The 16735-nt window shown below is 50.9% G+C and overlaps 1 protein-coding gene across 3 annotated transcripts in view; it reads right to left on the bottom strand.

The window, feature by feature from the left end:
• Positions 1-16735, bottom strand: part of RB1 (RB transcriptional corepressor 1) — a 2466185-nt gene that overhangs the window by 475726 nt on the left and 1973724 nt on the right. For 2 of the 3 annotated variants that reach the window (XM_069639386.1, XM_069639388.1), the window contains exon 21: positions 12183-12287. The exons of the other annotated variant lie outside the window; for it this stretch is intronic. In XM_069639386.1, coding sequence (XP_069495487.1) covers positions 12183-12287 — 105 coding nt within the window. The remainder of the gene's footprint in view (positions 1-12182; positions 12288-16735) is intronic. 3 annotated transcript variants of the gene reach the window in all.

Below are 16735 nucleotides of genomic sequence, written 5' to 3' on the forward strand. Positions count from 1 at the left end.
GAAGCATCGAACCTATATTCCACATAGTAGCTAGAACTCGCCATCCAATCCCCAAGACCATGTGGCCCCTACAGCTTACCTCATTCATGACGTGTATTTGTAATATAACTGACTGTCTTTGCTATTGTCAGACTGAGCGCTCTCTGAATTTGCAGAGTCCTTTGCATGCCCTATTCTATTTAGATAAAAACCTTTTAACTTCACCCGCACTTGGTTGTGGTCTCATTCCCTCCTGGGGTGTGTCCTTTATTGCCTCTCATTGTGGGTGGGGGGCTTACTGCCTTATTTGGGGGGGCTTACTGCCTTATTTGGGGGATGCTTACTTTCAGTTGTCTCTTGTGAATGAGGATACTGGTTTTATTTCTGCAGTTGCCATTTCTGCCCATGTTTATTCTGAGGCAGGCTGGCCCCAGATACAACCATAACAAATCCACTTAATACTTTCAACACATAAGTAGAAATAAAACAAATTGTGTGGAACTAAGTGTCAATCTAATTTCGAGATGATAGATGGAGAAATGACTTACCGTAATGATCTTTCTATGGATTCTTCTCCAGCAGATTCCTCATCTTGATAGATATCCTCATACAGCTCTGCTGTTCGGAAACTTTTTCGACAGGGGGCCTAGTGGACCTCGACTCAGCCATCTATCGTCACCTCGTCTTGCTGGGTGCTCGATCGTCAGCTCTGGACGTGACATCAGGAGTTGTATAAATACCACGCCACTCCACCCCATGCTTCAGTTCCTCATTTTTCCCCCCTGTGCCTGAATGCTGCAGATGAAAACAATGGTAGGGAGGCTAACCAGCCTCCAGAAAACTGATACCTCCCAAGTGGAACACCTCACGGAATTAGTAGATTAGAAAATACATTTTTTTTTTTTAAATGATCAGTAAGATGGAAGCGGTCGCCTTAGATCCATTATCAGTTGTCTCCTCGCTTGGACAGAAGCGTTAAGCCACAATGACTTTCCGACCAGGGATGTATCGGAGAGGCAATGAGGAATCTGCGGGAGAAGAATCCATAGAAAGATCATTACGGTAATTAATTTCTTCTTCAATGTATTCCTTTTCTCCCGCAGATTTCTCATCTTGATAGACTCCCCAAGCAGTTAGAATAATGGAGGAGGGCAGAAAGCATTAAACAAGCAGATTTTGCTGAGCTGCTCTACCAAATCTGCTCCACGTGCAATATGTAAAGAGTAATGCTTGGCAAATATATGCAGGGACGACCAAGTAGCCGCACAACATTTGTCTCGAATAGGAACTCCCCTCTGCAGGGCTGTCTCTCTGCAGGGCTGTAAAGGCTGAAGCCCCCCTGGAAGAATGTGCCCTGATGTCCAGAGGAAGTTCCCTGCCTGCCGACTGGTAACATTTGGATATACATAAAATAATCCAACACAACAGGGTCTGCTTGGTTATGGCGAGACCTTTACGGCATAATGAATGGGCAACGAACTGGTCAGTTTTCCGAAACTCAGATGTATGAGCCGCATAAAAACGTAAAGCTCTTTTGGGGTCAAGGCGGTGGAACCGCACTTCCTCTTTCGAGGGATGGGGTGGAGGGTAAATTACAGGCAAATCAATACACTGAGAAAGGTGAAACACAAACTTTAGCGAGGAAGCCAAGTCTGACTTTGAGAGAAACTTTCTCCTGAAAGAAACATACAAATTGAGGTTTGCAGCATTACGCCTGCAACTCACTAACCTTCCTGGGAGAAGTGAATGCAACTAAAATGCTGTTTTAAGGGATAACAGCCTCATGAAACAAGTGTTCATGGGCTTGAACGAAGCCGCCATCAAATAAGTAAAAACCAATCTAGGACAATAAAAGGAACTGGCGCATATGTACTGAGAAGGCCTTTCAGGAATTGGGCCATGACCGGAATAGTGAAGGAAGAACCCTGGTCCGGGGACCTTTTGAACACAGACAAGAGTGACAAATATCCTTTGACTGTAATGTCACTGCTGAGGCCAGTGAAAGAAGGAACTCCATCAATGTAGTGATGGGGTCAATCTTGCGTTCCCTGTACCACGCCTTAAATTCTTTCCACCTGCACACACAAAGAGACCTTGTAGATGTCTGCGTGCAACCACCCAAAACTCACGTTCTTCCTTCTGAGAGGTCCCAATCATCATACCTCATCCTCTCAAGAGCCACGCATGTAGCTTGAGGGAGTCAGTTGTCGGGTGAAGCACTAGACCTTCCGACTGAGTCAGGAGATCCGGACGCCGAGGCAACCAGTGAGGTAGACAGATGGATAGATCCAGGAGATCAGAGTATCACGTTTTCCACGCCCAGTCCGGGGCGATGAAGATCATGGTTGCTCGAAATCTCCTCAACCTCCTGAGAACCCAAGCAATGACAGAGATCAGAAGGAAGGCATAGTGGAGACGGAAAGTCCAGTCCACCAGAAACGCGTTCCCCGTTGCGCTGTTCGCTGGGAGTTCCCTCAAGCGAAATTGTTTGCACTTTCGGTTAGGCTCTGTGATGAACAGATCCACTATTGGGGTACCCCAGAGAGAAAGGAGCTCTTGCAGGACTTCTTAGCACACTTCCCACTCGTGTGAGACTGTGCTCTGCCTGATGCTCAGAGCATCCAACAAACTGTTCTCTGTCCCTACCAGATCAACTGAACTGCTGACACCGAGATCTTATTCTCCAGTAGCCAGAAAGCTGCAGCTGCATCATTTCTGTGCCGAGGGGATGGGAGCGCACGCCACCTTGTTTGTTCAGGTAGTGCATGGCCACCGTATTGTCCGTCAGAGTCAGGACATGCTTCCCCTTGAGAGATGGGGCAAAGGCCTTCAGGGCTAGCCAGATGGCTCGCAACTTCAGCCTGTTGTTGTGCCACCTGGCTTCAGTCACTGACCAAAGGCTGCTCACCTGCAAGCCCTCGCAGTGAGCCCCCCCAACCCTTCAGAGAAGCATCCGTGAGCATTCAGGTCTGAGGCCAAGGAGGCCACAAGGGTTCCTCCACCAAAAGGTTGCTGCTGTTGTCCCACCATTGGCGGTTGTGGACCACTTGGTTGGACACCTAGACAGAATCCGCGAGCGCTCCCAGGTACTGAGCCCACTGGTCCCCTAGGAGCCACTGAAGGGCTCTCATTTGCAGCCTGGCCTCTGGCACTAGAAAGAAACAGGAGGCCATGAGACCTAAGAGGCAGAGGAAGGAAGCTGCTGGTAAAGTGGCATGGCTCCGGAACAAATGTACCATCTGTGCTATGCTGTTGGCTCCCTCTTCGGGAGGGAAAGCTTCCCTATCCGAGTATCTAGGACTGCTCTGATGAACTGGATCTTTTGGAACAGTGTTAAATGGAACTTCTTTAAGTTCAGGGAGAAGCCCAGCCTGTGCAGTAGCAGGTAAGTGCGCTCCAGATGAGAAGACTTACCGCGCCGACTTTCCCCAGATCAGCCAATCGTCCAGGAAAGGAAATACTTTGACCCTGGATCTCCTGAGGTGAACAGCGACTACTGCCATGAGTTGGTGAAGACCCTTGGAGCAGAGGTCATCCAAAGGGCAGCACTTTAAACTGATAGTGCTTGTCCCCCATCAGGAACCTTAAGAACTTCCTGTGCTTATGATTTATCGGCACATGGAAATAAGAGGCCTGTAGGTCTATTGACACCAGCCAGTCCAGAAGTTCGAAAGCGTGGAGAATTTCTCTCAACGTCACCCTCCTGAATTTGTCTTTTTCGGGAACCTGTTTAAAGCCCTGATGTCCAGAATGGGACAGAGACCTCCTCCTTTCTTGGGCACCAGAAATACCAGGAATAACAGCCCGACCCTCTCTGATCGTGAGGTCCCTCTTCCACAGCACCCTTTCGACAACAGGGCTCTGAGCTCTTCCTTGAGCTCCTGCCCCGTTGGAGGCGGTGGGCGTCTGTCTGGTGGCTTTCTTAAAAAGGGCAGGCAATAGCCTCACCGCATTGTCTGCAAGGCCCAGGCATCAGAGGTATTCTCCTGCCACTGGGGCCAATGTCATGCCAACCATCCTTTAACTGGTTAGTCGTGGGAGGGGAAATCAAAGAGGCCTAGCGAGGGTAAGCCTCCCCCCGTTGCTGACTGTTGGCCTCTAAAAGCTGCTCTGCCTCCTCTGGGATGCGAAAAACGCCTCTGCCCCTACATTGTGGGATCTGCTGCTTCCTGCAATAGGGTACATAGTGTCTATAGCCTCTGCCTCTTGAGGCAAAGCTAAAGGCAGGCTTGGCCGGCTGCGCAGCTAGGCACAGCGACTTTGCAGTGATTTGTGACTCTGAATTTTTCTAAAGAGTAGTCAGCTTTTTTGTACAAAAAGCATATCTCCCTCAAAGGGCATGTCTAGCAGCTGGTTATGGACATTTGGAGAGAATCCAGAGGTTAAGTAGGCCTGTCTTCTCATTACTACTACCGGTGCCATTGACAGGCCAACGCAGTCGGCCACTTGCAGGCCTGTTTGTAACGACTGCTTGGCCATCTCCTTCCCATCCCTCACCAGCCATAAAAGCCATCCTGCATTTCCTCTTCCAGGATGAATTGAGTGGCTTGTTCTACAGCCTTCCACAGACCAAACAAAAATTTGGCAAAGCCACAATAGTGGCCTCTAAGGCAATACTGCCTCAGATAAAAACCTTGGCAATGGCGTCAAGTTTATTACCCTCTCTTCCTGGAGGTAGATCGGACGTAGAGGCTGCAGGTTTGGTGGTGATAGTGGCAGCTTGCACTACCAACACTTCTAGGGAAGGGTGCGAGGAGAGGAAAGAAGTATCTCCTCTTGCCGGCCTATATTTTCCCATGCAATTGGCACTTAAGGAGGCATTGTTCATGGGTGCTGTCATAAGGAGGCAAGGAACAAGTTACTTACCTGTATCTGTTGTTCTCCAGCATGGGTCTGGCATGGATTCACATGCTCATGAATATTCCCCGTCGTCAGGCCGGGAATCCTCGGTATAGAAAAAATCAGTATCAGTTTCGTTTCTGATCTGTCTTTCTTAGTAGTAACCAATCACTGGTCTCTGGGTCATACTGCCCCCAGCCAATGACTGCCCTCTCCCTAAGCCCCGCCTCTGGCAGCCATCCTCAGATTTGGTAGCACGTAAAGTGGCAGTATGACCAAGTGAAGAGCCGCAGAGGGGTAGGTGGGAGGGTTCGCATGTGAATCCATGCCAGACCCATGCTGGAGAACAACAGATACAGGTAAGTAACTTGTTCCTTCTCCAGCATGGGGTCTGGCATGGATTCACATGCTCATGAATAAGAGAATACATAGCAGTATACACATGCACAACCACGGCAGGTGGGAACAGGCTCAACATTAAGCATTAAAAAAAAAATCTCAACATTAAGCATCTCTTACCTCCTCACCAGGCTCACCTTAAGCAAACAGGTTGCGCAGCACTGCTTGGTCGACCCTGGACTCCTCCCTGGAGTCCCGATTGACGCAGTAGAATCTCGTGAAGGTGTGTGTCGACCTGCACGTCGCAGCCCTGCAGATGTCGAGCAGGGGCACACCAGATAGGAACGCCGTGGTAGCAGCGATCGCTCTGGTCGAGTGGGCTCTCGGACGGCCGGGCAGCGGTCGGTTTGCCAACTGGTGACAGTGCATGATGCAGCCGGAGAGCCATCTGGAAATGGAAGCCTTCGAGAGAGCCTTCCCTTGATTCACAGGTCCAAAGTTTACAAACAGCTGTGATGTCTTCCGAAAACTCTTCGTGCAGTCCACGTAGAACTTCAGTGCTCTAGCTACGTCCAGCGAGTGCAGAGTCCTCTCAGCCGGCGACAAGGGCAACAGGAAGAAAACTGGCAACACCAAGGGTTCGTTGAGGTGGAAGTCCGATGGCACCTTGGGCATGAAGGAGGGGTGCGTCCTCAGCACCACCCTCGTGTTGTGAAACGTCAAGTATGGTGGCTTGCAAGATAGGGCCTGGATCTCTCCCACTCGTCGTGCGGAGGTGATGGCCACGAGAAATGCTGTCTTCAACGACAGAAACTTCAACGGTGCCGAATGCATAGGCTCAAATGGGGTCTCCATGAGCCTGGTGAGCACCACGTTGAGCTCCAACGCCAGGGCAGGGGCCTTCACCGGCGGGAATTATCGGAACAATCCTTTCATAAATTCCTTCACCAGCCGATGAGACCACAAGGACGCCCGTCCCGTAGTTCTGGTGTATCGTGAGATGGCGGCCAGATGTATCTTGATGGAAGCGTGAGCTAGTCCAGCCTTGGCCAATGACAGTAGGTATGGCAATACTTGAGGGGCTGTAATCCGCAGAGGGTTAATCTTCTGTGCACGGCACCAGACAGAGAACCTCTTCCATTTATGTACGTAGCACCTGAGAGTTGAGGACGCCCTGGCCTTTGCAAGAACCTCTCTGCAGTCGGCTGGGATGTCGTACCCTCCAAACTCTAGTGCTGCAGGAGCCAGGCCTGCAAGTTCAGCGACTCTGGGTTGTACTGAAGAATGGCTCCTCCTTCTCTGTAGAGAAGATCCGCGTCCGTCGGGAGCTTGACTGGTGTCGACGCCGACAAGTCCAGAAGGTCCGGGAACCAGATCTGTCTCGGCCACGCCGGTGCGACAAGGATCATCCTGCACCGGGACCTCTTGAACTGGTTGATGAGCTGGAGCAGCAACGGCAGCAGAGGGAATGCATAAAGAAATAGGCCGTCCCAGGGGAACGAGAAAGCATCGCCCATGCTCCTTGGCTGGGTGAACCTGCTGGCGAACCTCCGGCACTTGGAGTTCGTCGCCGTCACGAAGAGATCGATCTGGGGTTCGCACCATCGTCGGAAGTGTCGATCCACTTGATCCTGGCGTAGTTCCCACTCGTGCACGAGCGCAGCTCTCTGCTGAGTGAGTCGACAATGGTGTTTTTTATTCCTGCCAGATGAAAAGGCACCAGAAACATCCCTTGGGCGACATCCCAATGCCACAGATCCTGGGCTTCTTTGGATAGGGCAGGGGATCTGGTTCCGCCCTGCTTCCGGATGTAGAACATCGTGGTGGTGCTGTCGGTGAAGATCCTCACCACCTTGCCCTTGAGGGACGGAAGGAAAGACCTGAGGGCCCAGAACACTGCACGGAGCTCCAAGATGTTGATGTGGAGTGACTTCTCCTCCGGGAGCCAAAGGCCTCTCGCGTGAAGATCTTCGGAGTGCGCTCCCCAACCTTCCAGGGAGGCACTCCGTCGTCCCCGTCACCTGGTGAGCTGGGGTCTGAAAGTCCATGCCCGCCGACAGATGAGAGCAGGTACCCCACCACCGGATCGCCTGACGGAACGTCTCGTTGAGTGGGATCCTGTCCTCGAAGCTGCCCGTCGACTGGACCCAGCAGGCGTCGAGGAACTCTTGTAAGGGGCGCATCCGAAGTCTGCAAAGGCGCACCAGATAAATGCAGGACATCATCCCGAGGAGGGACTCGATAGATCTTACCCTGGCCATGTCCGTGGCCAGCAGACGCTGCACCTTGCCCAGGATGGTCCTGGTCCTTTCCTCCGACGGCGAGGCCAGCCACGCCACTGTGTCGAGCTTGGCTCCCAGAAACAGGGCGGCTTGCGACGGGACCAGGTGGGATTTTGGAAAGTTGATGGAGAACCCCAGGTCCGTGAGCAGCTGGACGGTCTTCGCAGTGTGCTCCACGCCGAGCTCCCTTGTCCTTGCCCGGATGAGCCAGTTGTCCATGTAGGGGTAGACGTGGATCCCTTGCAGGCGCAGCCGCGCCGCCACAGGTGCGAGGCACTTGGTGAACACCCTGGGTGCCGACTTAAATCCGAACGGGAGGGCCTTGAACTGGTGGTCCTGCCCTTGGACCACGAACCTGAGGAATTTTCTGTGTCTTTTTAGGACGGGGATGTGGAAGTACGCACCCTCCACGTCCAACGACGACAGGAAATCGCCCTCCTCCAGCTGTCCCAGCACGTGCTGGAGGGTGACCATCCGGAACTTCTGTGCCTTGATGTACTTGTTCAGTCGTCGCAGGTCCAGGATGGGACGCCATCCTGCCGTCTTCTTCTTTACGAGGAAGTACCTTGAGTAAACTCCGGAGCCCCGAAGCCTCTTTGGGACAAGCTCAATGGCACCTTTCTTGAGCATCGCCCTTACTTCCAACAGTAGTTGGGGGATGTGATTTTCCTTCCTGGCCACGGGTGGAACGCGAGGGCGTGCCCTTGGGCCAGGGCGTCCAGCACCCAACGGTCGGTGGAGATGGACTCCCACACGCTGACGAACCTCGCCAGCCGGCCTCCCACCGGGGTGCTTCGGCGGGGGCCTGACCCCACGGTCGGTTCAATCTTATTTGGAGGCCGTCTTGCCTCCTTGACCTCCCTGTCGACGACTACGGGCACCACCTGACTTGCCGCGTCTCCTGTAGGCTTCCTGAGATGAAGATCTTGCCGCCTGGCGGTAAGTCGAGGAGCCACTGCCGTATCCCTTGGAGGCACCTTGTCTGCCTCCGGAGCTCCGAAAGGACGGCCGTCGTCGTTGGAGCACTCCCAGTGCCCGGGCAGTCTCCGTGTCTGTCTTGATGGCCTGAAGGGACTCATCAACCGCCTTCCCAAACAGGTTGTTCCCGTCGAAGGGCATGTCCAAAACCTTGGTTTGTACGTCCTGGCGGAAATCCGTCATCTTGAGCCATCCTCGTCGTCTCAGGGAAACGCTGTTGCCCAACTGACGGAAACCGGTGTCGGCGATGTCCGTTGCCACCGTGATGGCTTTGTCAGAAGCAATCTAACCTTCCTGTAAGATTTCAAGGGCCTCAGCCCTTTTGGCGTCCAGAAGGAAGTCCAACAAAGGGGCGATTTCGAACCACAACTCCCTGTCGTAGCGGGCAACGATAGCCAGGGTGTTGGCCGCCTTGATAGTCGTCGCTGCGGATGAGATGACCCGTCGTCCTGTCATGTCCAGCTTCCTGCCCTCGCCGTTTGGCGGGGAAGTTGATGTCGAGGCCGATGCCCCCCCAGCTTTCTTCTTTGCCGCCGCCGAGATGACCGAATCCAGAGTAGGTTGCGCCCGAAGGCACAAGGGGGCAGCGTCGGGGACCCGGTACTTCTTTTCGTACCGGTCCCTCTTTGCAGGCGCCGTTGCAGGATTCTTAAGGAGGGCGAGCCCCTCATCCCAGATGTCATCAAGAAGTGATACGGCGAGGACCGTCTTCCTTTTAGCCTTGCGCCGTTGGTAAAGGAACCCTTCCTTTTCCTTCTCTTCTGGGCAGAGCTGGAAGAGCTCGGATACCCTGGAAATCATGGCATGGAAGGATCCAATCTCGTCGGGTGGGGACGCCCGAACAGGGTGCGACGGGGGACACATCCCGTTGTCGCCTCCGTCGTCGTCTGTACCTGTCGTAGCCGTGTCCGTGCCTCTATCATCCCCCTGGGTAGACCGGGGGGAAGGCAGAGCAGGCCGCAGAGGTGGGAAAGGTGGCAGAGGATGCGTCCTCCTCTTCTTATGCGGTGGACTTTCCGAAGTTCCCGGCTCCGGTTCCCCCGTCGGGTCTGGCTCAGGTACCTCTGTCGGGGGGAGGGGCAACCTTGTCCTTACTTCTGAACATAAGGACTGAATCGCTGACAAAATGGCCGCCGAAGTGTCCTGCGGCACCGGAAACGACCGGCGCGAGGGCTCTTGAGGAATCTCGTCGGCGACACCGTCGCTCTCGTCGTCGCCCTCGTCAGGATCCCTCCCAATGGGCTGGGCCTCCTCCACGACTTCGATGAGCTCTTCTTCAGAGGTCGTGTCCGTATCCACGATGGCCACCAGCCCCTCCCCCTCCTTTTCCAACAAGGACTTCGTGGGGTCTTCTCAATGGGCCTGAAAGACGATTCCCTCCGCGGTGGCAGGGAGACTCTGGATCCTGAGGTCGCCTCCACTGGCGTAGCCTCCACAGGCTGAGCCAGGGCCGCTGCGACATCCTCAATCGAGGTCTTAGCAGGGTGAATTAAGGCCATCGTCACCTTCTGTACGCTTGGGGCCTTCACCTTGGGGGGAGGGTCCGAGCCTCGCTCCTCCTCTACCGGAATCTTCGAGATCGACCGGGGCCTCTCCAGAAGCTTCGCCGGGTTCTCGGACTTCCTCTTACCCGAGCCAGAGTGTTGGCTCGTGGATGCGCCCTGCCTGGCAGCCAAGGAGCCCGACCGTTCGGCACTCCCGGTGCCCGCTGACTCACGGTGCTTGGCCTTTTGTTGGGCCCCTGTCGCCGGGGCGCCCTCACAGGACTTAGAAGACTGCTCGGATTTCTTCTTTTTCTTCTCGCCTGACAGGCTCTTCCCTTCCAGCCACGGAGGTGGTGATCCTTCCTGGTCCGCTCCGACATGTTCCCACAAAACGCACAGTCCTTCTCCACGTGCGTCTTGTCCTCATGGAGACAGTAGAGGCATAGCAAAGGCTCGTCCTCCTTGAACACATTCTGAAGCTGGCATCCAGGGCAGGTTCTGAACAGCTTCCCGGGCGTCGAGCTTCCCTTCTCCTGGGCCATGTCCGGGGTAGGCCTCGGAACTTCAGGAATCCTCCAAAAGCATAACTCGACGAAATCTTCACCCTTAAGGGGCGTAGAAAACTCCGAAACGGGTCCCCGTTGATCGGATGTAGAAACGGTGGAGCTTGAGGCTCTATTTAACCGAAAAATGAGAAAACTCTCCTGAAAAAGTGCGAAAACGCAGCAAAAGCTCGAGAGCTACAGCACGAGGACTCCCAACACTTGAACGTGCGGTAAAAATCGGAGGATGGCTGCCAGAGTCGGGGCTTAGGGAGAGGGCAGTCATTGGCTGTGGGCAGTATGACCCAGAAACCAGTGATTGGTTGCTACTAAGAAAGACAGATCAGAAACGAAACTGATATTGATTTTTTCTATACCGAGGATTCCCGGCCTGACGGGGAATATTCATGAGCATGTGAATCCATGCCAGACCCCATGCTGGCGAAGGGGATCAGCTATAGCCAGATTGAACGGCATATTATGCTAAACTGTTGGACCTTTGTCCAGAATATCATTGAGTTTACACCCCTCGAAGGGTGCAGCAGAGGTTTTTTAAGCCAGGCGTTTCTACTACTGTTTCCACTAAGGCCCTGAATTTAGCATGAGTATGGTTGTAAGGTTGGCATTGTTGGAACTCAAGATCTGGGGATATGGGGTGAACGCCTCCGTGTCGGCCTCAGAAGACCGAATGAGCGACCGCACCAGAGATTTTGACGGTCGGCCCAAAGCCAGTTTCCCGGCTCTCTCACGTAGGGATTTCGGTTACATTTTAGACCATGACTCACAGGCCTCTGTGTCATGGCTCGCACCCAAACACCACAGACAGACGTTGTGGGGGGCGGTGTTTACTGGAATTGTGGCCTCGCAATCTGTGCACCTTATGAAGCGTAAAATCTGGTGAGTAGACATTGCGGTCCAGGAAATGAAGAAAAAATGTCAAATTTGACAGAAAACCATTGAGCGAACTCGAATGAGTGTTCCTGATGCAGGTTGCAAGCATGCAGAAAAAAGGAACTTTAGCTTGGGGTATAGTGACTTATTTATACAACGCCCAACATCACATCCAGAGCAGACGATCGAGCACCCAGCAAGAAGAGGCGACAATTGACAGCCGAGTAGAGGTCCACTACGTCCCCTGTCGAAAAAGTTTCTCAACAGCAGAGCTGGATGGGCATATCTATCAAGATGAGAAATCTGTGGGAGAAAAGCAATCCATTGAAACTTGTTTAACTTATACCTTAATGCACAATCTGGTTGCGTGCTATCTCAAAAGAAATTACAGAATAAATGACAGAAGAGAGGCACTGTCCCCTTTTTGGTTAGTGAAACTTGGGACTGCCGGTGCCATACCTGGTGTTATAACAAGTGTAGGAATGATTTGCACTGCAAGTAATCTGAAGCTTTCCATTTATATATCATCCATAATCTCCATATCAAAAGTAAAGCAATCACCATACACATATGTAGAAATAAACAAAAAACAGGGCAAGAGCAAAGGGAATACGAATTCTCCAAGGTATCTCATACGTAAAGATATGCAATATTAGAGTGGGATGTCGGTAAAGAGGGTAGTTGTTTGAATAATCTTTCTTTTGTGAACTGCTCTTCTTCCTCATAAGTGAACCTCTTTGTAAGATATATCCTTCTAAAACATGTTTTGTAGAATTACTCAGTAAAAAACGGCATTTGATTTGTGAGGAGTAGGGAATAAGAATGATGGATAGGAAATATTTTCTTACCTCCTGGATTGTGTTTGGAAGGTCCTTGTATGCAGTAACAATTGTTTTAAATCTCAGGTCTATTGCTTTAACTTTACAAATAGCGTACATGGAGCACATCATAATCTAAACAAAAAGAGAAAATATTTTTGCTCAAATTCTGATTTTAACAAATGCCATCTAACATATTTCCATCTATTGCATCTAGTCTTTCTTACAAATATATTTGAAGGCAAACCAATTCCACAGTTAAGGGAAATTAATAAATTACTAAATTCTCTGTAACATTCTTTCTGATGGATGTTCCTTCCACTGATTCCTCAGCTACGATAATCTATTTGCAGCACAACTGTTCGCAGGAAATCTTTCTGCCACCATGGGCTCCTTTATGTTCCCTGTACTGGATAGGTCGGGGCAGGTAGACATAGACGTGCTGCGTGACCTCAGTTCCACCCAGCACTCTGATGCCAGGGGACCGCAGCACCAATGGTGTACTAGCTAACCACCAAAGAGGAACAGGTTGGGAGGGCGATGAGGAATCCGTGGGAGTAACATGAGAAAGAACATTACCGAGAGGCAAGTAATTTGTTCTTCTAATGGATTCCGTCCACCCACGGATTCTACATCTACGATAGACTCCCATTGCAGTACATGGATCTGGAGGAGAAAGGAGAGCAAAGGACACCACCTAGACCAGAAAACTATGAACGACCGCTTTGCCAAAACAGGCGTCCTGTGCTGAAAGAGAAACCAGCAGTAAGGCTTTGCAACCATGTGCCGAGAAGCCCACGTTGCTGCATAACAGATGTCCAAGGCAGGGCAGAGGTGGCAGTCACCGCTCTGGTAGAAAGAGCTCTGCGATGATCCACCTCGACAGGTTCTGCTTAGCTGGTAATTTTTCCTGATGCGCCTCGTCCAAGAGATAAAGTAGCTGAGAGCCTGTACCAGGTCCAGCACATGGGACCATTCCTTAGCCTTGGAAGGACGTGGACGAGGAAAAAACACATAGGAAGATGATCTTCTGAGAGAGATGGAAATCTGAGACCACTTTCGGAAGAAAAGAGGGTCTCACTCTCAATGTTATGACCTCTGGAGAAAACTAAGTAGAGACGTTTAACAGATAATGCCAGGAGATCACTTAGCGGAAGTGATAGTGACCAGGAAAAGAAACGCTAACACCAAATTCAAATCCCACCTTGGAATCACAAACTGGTATGGAGGAAACAGATTACACAAACCCCATAAGAAATGAATCACTGGTGCGATAGTGAAATAAAAACCTTGTTCAGTGGACATCTTAAAAACCAAGATAGTGGCAAGGTACCCTTTCACAGTGCCGATCTGCATGCTTGATTCGGTCAAAGACAGCAACAAATCCAAGACAGGGGATAAAGGGTACAGTTCCCTTTCCCAGCACCAATCCAATAAAGTAAACCATCTGCAGGCCTAAATGGACTTAGTGGTGGGCCCCTGAGCTTAGAGGAGCACATCTAGAAGTCCAACAAGTCCCAATTCTTGCATCCCAGTTTATCAGCAGCCAGCCATGAAGGTTCAGACAGCAGAGGTTTGGATTGTAAGAGCAGATCCACTACCTACAGAAGGCACCAGGAAGGGTAGATGGACATGTTTAGCAACTCTGGGTACTATATTCTCCGGGCCTAGTCCGGAGCGATCAACGTGGACCCAAAAAGGCGCAGCCTCCTGAAAACCTGCGGAATGACAGGGATCGACAGGAACACAAATACGAAGCCAAACGTCCAGTCAACTGTCAATGCATCCTCCAGAGCTCGATGCCGAGGAACTTCTCTGGAGCAGAACATCTCACTCTTCAGGTTTACACTGGGAGTGAAGAGATCCACATGAGACGTTCCCAAATGGAGAAAAATCTCCTCTATAACTTCCTGGCAGAGTTGCCACTCGGGGTAGGCCAAAGTCTGTCTGCTCAAAGCATCTACAGTAACATTCTCCTTTATGGTACGATGAGAAGCCATCCGGAGTCACAGTAGCATTGCTTCTCTGCAAAGTGGTAAAGATCCCAAGCCAAATAACTTGTTGAGGTTGGGCATGGTCACTGTCGTGTTCATCAGGAGGAGCACACATTTCCCTTTCACAGAGGGGAGGCATGTGACCAGTGCCAGCCTGCTCACCCAAACTCCAGCAAATTGATGTGCATTCGAGACTCAACTAGACCATAGTCCACTCACTGCCAAGTTCATCAGATGGGCTCCCAAAAAATTGCCAGGGGTGCAGCGCCCACTGTCACCGGAGGCCAGGGGTTCCAGAACATACCTTCAATAGGTTGTTTCTCAGAGACCATAACGCAATGTCTTGAGCAACACAACTCAAACCCTGCACAGGAATAGGCATTTGTCTGCCCACTCTCCAGCTAAAAACCACAAAGACTTTAATTTGTGGCTTCACTTTGTCTAGAACATCATGTCCTGCGGCCATCTTGGATCGTGGATATCACTTCCTACGACACTCTTGAGGTGGCCCACTCTCCAGCTAAAGGGCACAAAGAGACTCCTCTAGGAACACCAAACCAAGAAGTAATCGCCTCATCCTAGCAACACAAGGGACAAAAATCAGAGAGTGCAACCACTGATGGACTAGATGATCATGTGATGGGAGCATGTGACATCACTTCCGAACTCTCTAGAGGTGTCAAGCTCAGGGCATCCCAGTTAAGGGAAGCACGGTGAAGGGTGAAGACCAACCATTGACCAGCCGGTTTGCCTTCGCTTAGCCTTCCTACCTGCTGCAGCTGTGAGTACCACAAGCTTGCCAATTACTGTGCTGTCTCTCCAGTCTGCGGTATTCGCCTATAAGGCATTCACTCCTGCTCATCTCCTCACCTTTCCCTATGCTTTCGCCAATAACACTACAACGTCAACCTTTTCTATCATTATTATAATACTTGCATCTCGAAAAACACCTATTACTTCTGTCTTTCACCTACTTCCAACAAATAAAGCCAACGAGCTAACTATACCTCACCTAACACCGATCCACCTCTTTTCCTCAGAGAATCAACTTCACTACTCTTCCTTACTGCATCAACTGAACATGGCACTCTGGAATGCTTAATCTTTAGGCAACAATACTTCCTTTATCACGGACCACTTTCACACCCCGTCTCCCCCCCTAGCCCTTCTTGCTATCACTGAAAGCTAGATTTCTCCATCTGCCACTCTGGCGGTCCTACATGATTCCAAACTAACCCTCATTCACTCTTCTCTTCTGAGTGGCAGAGGTGGAGGCGTCGGACACCTACTTTCTTCCCGCCTGAACGCCTCACATCTCCAATTGCACGTCCTCTCCTCCTCCTTTTGAATTCAGCACCTGTACTATTGCTCTGCATCACTCGGTTCACATCATATATCGTCCTCTTGGTCCCACTGGACCATTCCTTGATGAACTCTGGCAACTCCTTGAGTCTCTTTCCATAAACATGACCTCGTTCTCTTAGGTGACTTCAACCACTTCTCAGAAAGCTGAACTTCAGCGTCTTCTTATTGACCATGCACTTCACTCTATCCATAAAATACCTACGAACACTGGGGGAAACTCTTTGGATCTCTTATTCATCTCAGCCACTAATAGTACTGTTACACCATCTCTATCTGATTACTCCATGGTTTCCACCATGTGCTACCAAACTTCTGACCTCTCCTCACCACCTGCCTCACCGATTACTAAAAGGAAATATAAACCTGTCAGTGCTCCCTTTCTCTCTGACCTATAGTTCCCACTCTCCTCCTACACACTTGATGCCTCTTCCACTAACACTGCCTCCTCCAGCTTCCAATCCCTACTTATAGGATCCAATCTACTCTCACTTCCCACGGCTAACTTACACCCCTAAATCTCAGCATCCTCAACCATAGGTCAACCCATTCATACACTCTCTCCGCACAGACATGCGTTGGCTGCTGTGCAAATGGAGGCGTACCCACTCGCATGACGACATGCAACTCTGCCTTAAAGTCTCTCAAGTCCTCTCTTGATAGAGCAAAAAAATAAATCTATCACACTCTCATTGACTAACTTCAACCCTCCTTGCTGGCTACAGGGCACCCTAAACTCACTCCTCCTAAACCTATGACTAGCAATTGCATTCTCACAGCTAATGACCTTGGTGAATACTTCGTTGCAGAAATTAAAAAAATTAGAGACACTCTCCTGACCTTCCTCCCACTCCCTCCTCCTAAACTCTGCACTCCGCCTACTCAAAAATCATGCTCTGCCTCGATCTTTCTTTTAACACTAATACTGAAGAAGTCCCATCTCTACTGATGAAGGCTAACCCCTCTTGTGCCCCATCAGACCCTCTTGCTTCTCAACAAGTCAAGCCTATTGGCCCTTTAGTGATGCTTCACTGAACTTTTCAACCTGCCCATTGATCCTGCGTGCTTTCCCTCATTTTCAAAACAGCCACGCTCATTGCTCTCCTAAAAAAGCAAGGGACTGTTCCAAACTTACCAGCCAACTTTCATCCTATGTCTCTCCTTTTGAACTACTCTAAAGTGCTCAAAGGGGTTGTGTTCAACCATCTCAGCAATTTGTGAGACATA

The sequence above is a fragment of the Ambystoma mexicanum genome, chromosome 7q (genome assembly GCF_040938575.1).
Source record: "Ambystoma mexicanum isolate Mex_15411 chromosome 7q, UKY_AmexF1_1, whole genome shotgun sequence".
Taxonomy (NCBI): domain Eukaryota; kingdom Metazoa; phylum Chordata; class Amphibia; order Caudata; family Ambystomatidae; genus Ambystoma; species Ambystoma mexicanum.